Source organism: Octopus bimaculoides, chromosome 8 (assembly GCF_046866305.1).
Source record: "Octopus bimaculoides isolate indiv1 chromosome 8, ASM4686630v1, whole genome shotgun sequence".
Taxonomy (NCBI): domain Eukaryota; kingdom Metazoa; phylum Mollusca; class Cephalopoda; order Octopoda; family Octopodidae; genus Octopus; species Octopus bimaculoides.
Genome location: NC_142935.1, coordinates 40,922,222 through 40,932,221, shown reverse-complemented (window position 1 = coordinate 40,932,221; position 10,000 = coordinate 40,922,222). Strand labels below are relative to the sequence as shown.

The 10,000-nt window shown below is 38.1% G+C and overlaps 1 protein-coding gene across 4 annotated transcripts in view; it reads left to right on the top strand.

The window, feature by feature from the left end:
- The first annotated feature begins 8,518 nt into the window (after positions 1-8,518).
- LOC106884437 (uncharacterized) overlaps positions 8,519-10,000 on the top strand; it is a 304,622-nt gene continuing 303,140 nt past the window's right edge. Inside the window, exon 1 of one of the 4 annotated variants that reach the window (XM_052970052.2) lies at positions 8,519-9,941. In XM_052970052.2, the coding sequence (XP_052826012.1) occupies positions 9,875-9,941 (67 nt within the window). In that variant the 5' untranslated portion in view covers positions 8,519-9,874. The remainder of the gene's footprint in view (positions 9,942-10,000) is intronic. The other 3 variants (XM_052970050.2, XM_052970051.2, XM_089356371.1) reach the window with 3 other exon arrangements.

Below are 10,000 nucleotides of genomic sequence, written 5' to 3'. Positions count from 1 at the left end.
ACCGAGGAAAAAATAGTTATTCGCTGCTCCAAGCAGCGTAAAATTTAATCTTAGTTATCAACTAATACTGTGTTTCCTGTACTACATAAGTAGATATGTCTTAGATGTTTAACATTGCTGTGTCCTGAGCTGCTTTCACTTACATTACATTGCCGTGTCATAATTGTTGTACCAAGAAGGAAACGAGAGAAATATGTAATAAAGATGCATACATACATACATAGACGCGTACGTACATACATACATACATACATACATACATACATACATGCATACATACATATATACATACATAGACACATACGTACATACATACATACATACATACATACATACATACATACAAACATACATACTCTGTTGATGTTGAAATTCCAATAAAAGAGCACTAGATCTAGATTAGAAACCGGCTCTTTCTCAAATGGCAAGAAATCTTGAAATGAAACTAAATAATGATGTAAATACATACATACATACATACACACACACATGCACACACACACACACACACACACACACACACACACACACACTCACACACACACATGCACATGTATCTATTATCTTTTGTCTCAGTTATTGAACTGTGGCCATGGTGGGGCAGTGCCTTCAAGGGTTGTAGTGGAATAAATCGATCCCAGTCCTTATTTTGAAGAACTTGTTCTGTTGTTCTCTTATCCGAACCGCTAAATTACAGGGACGTAAACAAACCAACACCGGTTATTGACATATACACAGACACACACATATCTCTCTCTCTCTCTATCTATCTATCTATCTATCTATCAATCTGTACATATATATATAGGGAGAAATTACAAAAAAACAAGAGACGAAGACGGGTGTGTAAACAACAAGCAGATGTATTAGTTTAACGCTCGGGAAGTGAGAAAATCTTTAACGGTTCGAGCCTTCAGCAGAAAGGAACAGAGAAATAAACAGAGGGTCACACAAGAGAGCTAGGAAGAAAGGGAGATAATAAAGTAGTGGCGATCCCAAAACCATGGTGCGCGTGGGAGTGGGGTGTAAAGGATGGGGTGAGATGTATAGGGAAGGTGGTGTTGGAATGTGTTGGGGTGAGGTAATGAGGGAGGTGTGACAATGAAAGTAGAGGGGGAAGGGAAAAGGTGGGTAGGAGTGAAGAGAGGAAGTAGGCGTCAGAGCAAGAGAGGAGAGATGGGTGGAAGGAAGTAGGTGTGAGAGCAAGAGAGGAGAGAGGAGAAGGGTTAGATGAAGAGGGGAGGAGAGTTGAGCCCATATGGTGCAAAGAAGCGAAGAGAAAAGATTTATCCCTGTCCACGGCGAAGACGGGGTTCCGGATGGCCCCTGTGCAAGGACAATCCGAACACAGACAGGTGTTGTAAAGAATGACCGGTAGAGCGGAAATGACGCGAGACCGGGGTGTTGTTGCCAAGTCTGATGTCTCGGAATTATTCCGCGAACTGGTCAGCCAAGCGCTCTCCTGTTTGACCGATGTATAGAGAAGGACAGAGAGAGAGCAGGAGATGCAGTAGATGACGTTGCTAGAAGCGCAGGTGACAGAGTCAGTGATATGATAGGGTCGATGATGGGTGCCTGTGAGGAGGGTGGAGTTGGAGAGGTAAGGGCAGGAGTTGGACAAAATAATGGAAGCACCTTAAATTTTCAAACAAATTTATTTTAATATGGAGTAGGATGGCCTTTGGCAGTAATTACAGCCTGAATTATACGAGGTATGGACTCGTACAAAGTTTGAATTGTTTCCAAAGGAATTTTTGTCCATTCTTCAGCTAAAACAGATTCCAGTTCTTGTAGTGATGATCGTAGAGGATATTGACTCCTTACTTGTTTTGCTAAAATGTACCATAAATGTTCAATAATATTGAGGTCTGGGGACTGTGGTGGCCAGATAAGATGTTCAACTTCACTAGAATGTTGCTCGTGTCATTCAGTAACAACTTTAGCTTGAGAATTGGTGCATTATCACCCTGAAGGATTGCGTTTCCCTCCGGAAACAGTTCTGCAACCATAGGATGAATTTGATCAGATAAAATGCATTAATAAGTCTTGACTATTAATTCTGCCATAAAGGAAAACTATTGGGCCAGCGGATTTCCAAGATATAGCCTCCCAGATCATTACACATCTCCTTCCATGTTGAACAGTTGGAAGAAGGTGGTCGGAAATAAGATAAAGGATGGCTTGTCCGAGAAAATAACTTTCTTTCACAGCTCTAGGGACTAATCCTTGGGTTTTTACTCCACTCTAAACGCTTTGCAACGTTTATTTTTGAAAGTAGTGATTTTCTGATTGCAGCCCACCCATGAAATCTGGCTTTGTACAGCTCCCGGTGAACTGTCTTTGTGGAAACTAGATTCTCGAGGTGGTCATTAAGTTCTGCAGTAATTTTGGGAGCTGTACTTTTTTAATCCTTTCTAATAATTCGCGTAAGATCCGACCGTCCCTATCTGAAAGTTTTCGTTTTCTTCCGGAGTTTTGTTTCAATGAGGAGGTTTTTCCCACTTTCTCAAAGGTGGTCATTACCTTCGAAACAGTACTTCTTGATACACTAAAGATTTCGGTTGTTTTCGTTACGCTAGCATTTGCCATACGAGCACCAACAATATGAGCTCTTTGAAAGTCCGATAGATCTGTCATTTTAATGAATTTTAATTACCTTTTCCTGATGATATCTGAAAAGAAAGAGCAATTTTAGTAAAACATATTAAGCAACACTAATAATAAATAAAAAAAAACATAAAAATAAACAAGCTTTGACGATTTTATGGATATTTCAAAATTATGATGCTATGATGCTAGGTGTTTCCATTATTTTGTCCAACCCTTGTGTGTGTAAATATATATATATATATATATATATATATATATATATATACACACACACGACGGGCTTCTTTCGCTTTTTGTCGACCAAATCCACTTGCAAGGCTTTGGTAGCCCGAGGTTCAACCGGAATCATGTGATTGAAAAGCAAGGTTCTTACCACACAGTCAAGTTTATGCATGCATAGATAGATAGATAGATACATACATACATACATACATACATACATACATACATACATACGTATAAGCAATATGTTGTATTACAGCCCAGCCGAGAAGACAAATAGTGAACGTCACTGCCGTCACCCTCAGACTCGTTATCAACATCGTCGTCGTAGTCATCATCATCATCATCTGCCGCAGTAGTCGAGTAAACTTAGTGGATGAGGTATGCTGGATGGGGTATGATGGGTGTAGGGCTTGCTTTGGGTTCGATTCTGTTGAGATGGTGGTACACTGGTACTAACGCTCAGCAGCCGAATAGTTTGGGTACGTGTGCGAATTAGCATAGAAAACGTGCGTACGAGCGACAGAGAGGAGAAGAGATTGTGTGTGTGTGTGTGTGTGTGTGTGTGTGTGTGTGTGTGTGTGTGTGTGTGTGTGTGTGTGTGTGTGTGTGTGTGTGTGTGTGTGTGTGTGTGTGTGTTAGAAGCCACCCTGACTCGCCTTCTTCTCTAAACTCACATATACACACGCACTCACTCATCTCGCACGCACTTACCTCGCACGCACGCACGCACACAGGTAGATATATATATAAATATATTCGTTCAGCAGGACCTCCTAGCCTTTGGCTGAAACCAGTAAAAAACAGACAGACAGACAAACAGACAGACAGACAGATAGATAGATAGATAGATAGATAGATAGATAGATAGATAGATAGATACATTTCTTTTATTAGCCACACAGGGCTCAACGAAGATGGGACAAATACAATGTAGAGCTTTTCTTTTTGGGAGGGGGAAGGAAGGAAAAAAAAAAAAAAAAAAAAATTGGTGGTGTCGATCAAAAGGGATCGCAGGAAGGGAAAAAGGGGCAGTTCGATCAAAAGGGATCGAAAAAAAAAAGAAAAGGAAAGGCCGATCAATAGGGATCGTGTATCACACAGTAATGTTCTCGTGTAAAAAGAGGGGAGGACAGTTTAGGTTTAGCCGTGGAAGGAAAAGCCCACGGAAAAGACCACGGTAACCTTGGTCAATATTCTCATTGACGAAACTATAACAGTAAGTGACTCTCTTTTGCCTTTTTGTTTTATTTTTTTTTTTCTTGCTCATAGGGTTATGCTCAAGATGGCTCCGTCGTTCACACGTGCCATCCTTGCTACATTCACCCATCTTTTTTTGAAGCATTCACTAGACAAGACTTCCCTTTCTACTCTCAACTTCCTCTTCAGGTGATACTTGAAGAAGTTGATGAGAGATTGCCCAGAGAGGAAAGTCTTTGTCTCTAGACCTTTCAGACGCGTCCACCATACACATTCTTTCGCCATAGCCACAAGTACGATGAAAATAGCTCTTCCTTCCCGTTTAAAGGAAGGAGGCGCGACAATATTCACGATATACTCGGCTGATAGACCGACTCGTCCCACACGCGATAGCAGTTGTTCGACGTAAGCCCACAGCTCGGAAATGGTGGGACACTGTACGAGAGATAGATAGATAGATAGATAGATAGATAGATAGATAGATAGATAGATAGATAGATAGATATACCTTTTATTAAAGCTGCAAAATTATTAGAAAACTGTTACTCAGAGATTCCCATTCTCGTTCGTCGGACAGTTATAATATATTGGCGCAGTACTGGCTTTGTGGTTAGTAACTTGCTTCTCAACCACATCGTTCCGGGTTCAGTCAGACTGCGTGGCACCATGGGCAAATGCCTTCTCCTATAGCCTCGAGCCGACCAAAGCCATGTGAGTAAGTTTGGTGGACAAAAACTGAAAGAAGTCAGTCGTATATATATATATATATATATATATATATATATATATATATATATATATACACATTGATTGGTATGTGTTGTCCAACCCACTATCCGGCAGCGTCCAATTCTCTAACGGTTTTTTCAAATGAATCAAGTCATAACCTTATCCATCTATTGTTTTCATAATCGGTCATAATGTCTTCCGTTTAAGATGATTCCCATGCTTTCCCTGATGAGAAGGTTACAATTTTAATATCAAAGATCCCTATGGATCACACAGGTTGTAATCCTTTGAAACATATGTAGGAATAAAGTATGCAATTATAACATGCGTTTTCTCCAATCCTTAAATTCTTAAATATACTCAAATACCCAAAATTTCAAGGAGTTCCTGCCTTAAAAACAGGAGCTAACCATAGTTATTTTGTGTTCTTTGCTACATTGGTTTCTATTAACCCATTTCTTCTATCAGAAGAATTTTTATTCATTAAGATAGAAGAAATACACATAATTATATATATATATATATATATGTATATATATATATATATATATATATATATATATATATGTATATATATATATATCTATATATATATATATATATATATATATATATATATATATGGGAGAATGTACGAAAAAACAACAACAGACGAGGACAGGTGGTGTAAATAACAAAAGGATGTATTAGTATGACGCTCGGGAATACGAAAAGTCTTTGACGTTTCGAGCTACGCTCTTCAACAGAAAGAATACGGAGACAAGGAGAAAAACACGGAGAAAAAAAATTGAATAGTGTTCAGTCAACGGTCAATCACATATATATATATATATATATATATATATATATATATATATATATATATATATATATATATATATATATATATATATATATGCATATATACATATGTATATGCACATACTTACATATATACGTATATACATATGCTTTTGCGGGTACAGAACGTCACAGAATGTAAACAACAAAAAATACGAAAATATGGAATGCGAAATTCGAATACATGGGATATGAATTTTTTTTTGCGAACAACGATGGAAACAAATGGAAAACAAGACACGCAACATAAAGAACGACCCTTCATCAGTTGTTGGATGTTTTTCTAATCCGTTCTTCGTGCATTTCATATGTGTGTGTGTGTGTGTGCGTGCGCGCGTGTGTGTGTGTGTGTGTGTGTGTGTGTGTGTATTCATGTGTGTGTGTATTTGTGTCTGTGTTTGTCCCCCACCAACGCTTGACAACCGATGCTGGTGTGCCTAAGTCCCCGTAACCTAGCGGTGCGGCAATAGTAGCCGATAGAATAAGTACTAGGCTTACAGAGAATAAGTTCTGGGGTCGATTTCTTCGACTAAAGGCGGTACTCCAGCATGACCGCAGTCAAATGACTGAAACTTGTAAAAGAGTAAAAGTCTATATAAGTATATGTAAACTAACGTAAGCGTGAGTTTGCGCACGTTGAATTAAACAGAAAATTTGAGAATAAATAACAGCTGATGGGAAGATGAAATGGTAATGAAACAGAGAGAGGCTAGCATGCTTGAGTTATAGGCGGAGGCGAAGGCATTGCTGGAAAAAGATAATGCCAGAGAGAGAGGGGAAACTGTAAAAATTGATAAACAGAAATGTCAATGCGAACACGACACATGTTTCTCTCTAGCATGTTTTTTTTTTTTTTTTTTACTAGCTTTATGTTCTTCCTCTTCTTTTCTCTCTCACTCTTTTTTTCTCTCTTGCTGATCTTACTCATCTCCAACCCACTCTTTCTCTCTCTCTATCTATCTATCTATCTATCTATCTATCTATCTATCTATCGGGCTTTCTGTCTATCCGTCTGCTTTCTGTCGTCTGTCTGTCTATTTGATTGCCTATCTATTAATTTCGTAGTCTACTGCTCTATCTATCTCTTCGCCAGTTAGTCTATCTATCCCTCTCTTTCTTCCTCTCTCTCTCTCTCTCTCTCTCTTTTCATGATTCTCCCCCCCCCCCCCCACGAACTCTTTCTCTCTCTTTGTCTCTGACACACGCCCTCTCACTCTGTCCTCTTTTTCTCTCTATTTCATTTTCGCAGTGAGCTTTCTGAAACTTTTGCTCTTTCGCTCTCTCTCTCTCTCTCTCTCTTAGATACTCTATCTTCTTCCCTCTATTTATCTCTCTGTCTTTCTCTCTAATACTCATCTCTTAATCTTCGTTTTCTGCATGCTTATCCTCGTAACTCTGTCTTCTCTCTATAACTATTTCTCCCTCTCTCCCTCCCTCTCTCCCTCTCTCTCTCTCTCTCCCTCTCTCCCTCTCTCTCTCTCACACACACACGTGCTCTTTCCTCTCTCCCATACATAAACTTTCAACTTTCTTTCAGTTCCCTCTATAACATCTCTCCAAGCATGTTGCCTCTCTCTATCTAAACCTTATTTTTTCACCTCCCGCTATCACTCATTCGTCTCCTCTGTTTGTAAGTACATCTCAACCATCCCGCCTCTCTCTCTGTCCCTCTCTCTGTCTATCTATGTATTTATTTTTCCTCTTCTATCCAGCTTCTTCCGTTAGTAACTAGCCTTTGACTACAGACAGAATATCATCAGAGAAGCACTCACTCTCACACACACACACAAACACACACGCACTCACACGTATTTACACACACGCACGTAGTGGTAAAACTTTACACTGCACCCCCGCTCACTTCATCACCTCACATCCCATTGACATTTTCTTAGCCTCTTCCTATTCTTCTTACTCTTATTCTCCTCCCCTTCCTCCTTCCCCCTCTTCCTGCGTCCTTTCCATGCATCCCTTCCTCTTCAGTTGCCTCCCCCTCCCTCTTTCTCGTCGCTAACTCCTCAACACAATGCTCGATTCACTCTCTTCCTTTCTCTCTCTTTCTCTCGTTGTATATTATATATATATAATATATATATATATATATATATATATATATATATATATATATATATATAACATAATATGGTAAAAATTCGATATTAATTAATATCAATTTAATACCAGAAAACTAGCACATTAAAAGAATCAGAAGGTTCATGAAAATTTTTTTTTCGAGATCCTAAAAAGATTATAGTACTTGTGTATATAAGATTGACCAGTGACCGGTCTGTTAATATGCTAGAAGAAGCTCACTTAAAAAATTCTCAAATACGGATTCAGCATATTGACAGACCGGTCACTGGTCAATCTTATATATATATATATATATACATATCGCTTCTTTTCACTCGTAGTTTTCAAAACTTTATGCCCGTTCCAAGTTTCACAACTTTAAACTATTTCTTTGACTTTCGCTCTCTCTCTCTCTCTCTCTCTCTCTCTCTCTCACTCTCTCTCTCTCTCTCTCTTTCTCTCTCTCACATTATTTCTTTCTATCTATCTGTCTCTCTACTTATCTAAGACTGTCTCTATTTACTATCTGCCGCTCTCTTTTTCTATCCCCGTCTTTCTCGCTTCCATCCTCAAACTACTTGCTCTACGGTGACTGACAAACGGATGAAAACCAAAATAAAGAACGCACCCACACACACACACACACACACACACACACACACACACACACACACACACACACACACACGCACACATACACACATACATGTGTGAGAGAGGAGAGAGGGTATAATGTGTGTATGTACGTGTGTAAACAAGACAAATAAGCAACAACAACAAACAAATAAAACTATTCAGCAGTTGAAAAAGTGGTGGTGGTGGTGGTGGTGGTGGTGGTGGTGTTAGTGTTGGTGTTGGTAATGGTGGTGCTGCTGCTGTTAAGGAAGGTTGGTAGTGGTAGTGGTGGTGGTGAGAGTACATTTTAGCCGGTGCTAAAAATAATAGTAGTAAAAATATAAAAAAACAGAAAGCAAGAAATAAAAGTGAAGAGAGTGAAAGAATCAAAAAGTTTCGCGTAGTTCTTCGAAAGCAGCCTATATACATATTATATACTAGCAGGGAAGGAACCCAGAACCTGTTTAGAAAGTTAAGCTTGTTAGTCGGATTATACATACATACATACATACATACATATATACATACATACATGTATTTCTGCATAGATATATAGAGGTAAAATTATACCCAACCTACTCGAGTACCCGTTTCTAACATAGAACCATATACAAGGACGGGCCTACTCACACACTATTATTGACATATATATACATAGATGCACATACGATTCGCACTCACCGGCAAAAACAAATCCTTTTCACGCGAACTGCTACTTAAAATATACATTTAGACTGATAACTAAATCTCTCTCTCTCTCCCTATGTGTATGTATAAATATATTTATATATAAATATACTTATACATATTGTGATAAATTATATACCTATGTATATATTTTGTATATTAAACTAAGATCCAACGCATTCTTCATTCAGTCTAGTGAAATTTGCGACCGGTCTCACCTCACCGCTTCCTGGTGGATATTCCGTAAAAACCTTACCGGATGAATTTATCTACATAGTGTTCGAGTGCTTCTTACCTATAGAACATTTATTCCAAGTGTTCTTTTACTGTTTCCAAATTCCATTCCACATAAATATTGTGCTTTTTCTTTTTTTTGTAAGTGAAACATCGAAAATTATAATACAATTCATATTTCCAAAGCACAAATTAAATTATTAATTTTTAAATACATAGGCGTACATTCACACACATACAAACAGTGATATATATTTTATACACATGCTCTCACATTACTCCTATACACATAGATGTAATTGAGATATTACATATATATTTATATTTATATACATACACATACACGCGTACATAAGTATATACGATACATATCTATATAAAACACATGTATTTCTTTATATAAGATAAACAGAAAACCACATTCACCCAAACACATACACAGAATATTCTATGTAAAACATAGCCACGATCGCTCTGTCATAACTATAATAGGAACAAATCAACAAGCAGTACCCATCAGTGAAACAAAAACATAAAAAAGATAATAAGTAACAAATATATTTTAGGAGAGAAAGAATCTTACGATTCTTGGCACCACTACTGTTATTTCTATTATAAATTTCATTACAATAGTTGTCACTTGTGGATGAGGACTTAGTGTACCATGAGGGACTTAGCCGTGTTGATCTTTACGCTTTTTTTGACTGCTGCATTTTACTCCGCAGCATACGGTACGTAAACCGGACACCACATGTCACGGCCATTTATTTTATTTTATTTTTTATTTTAT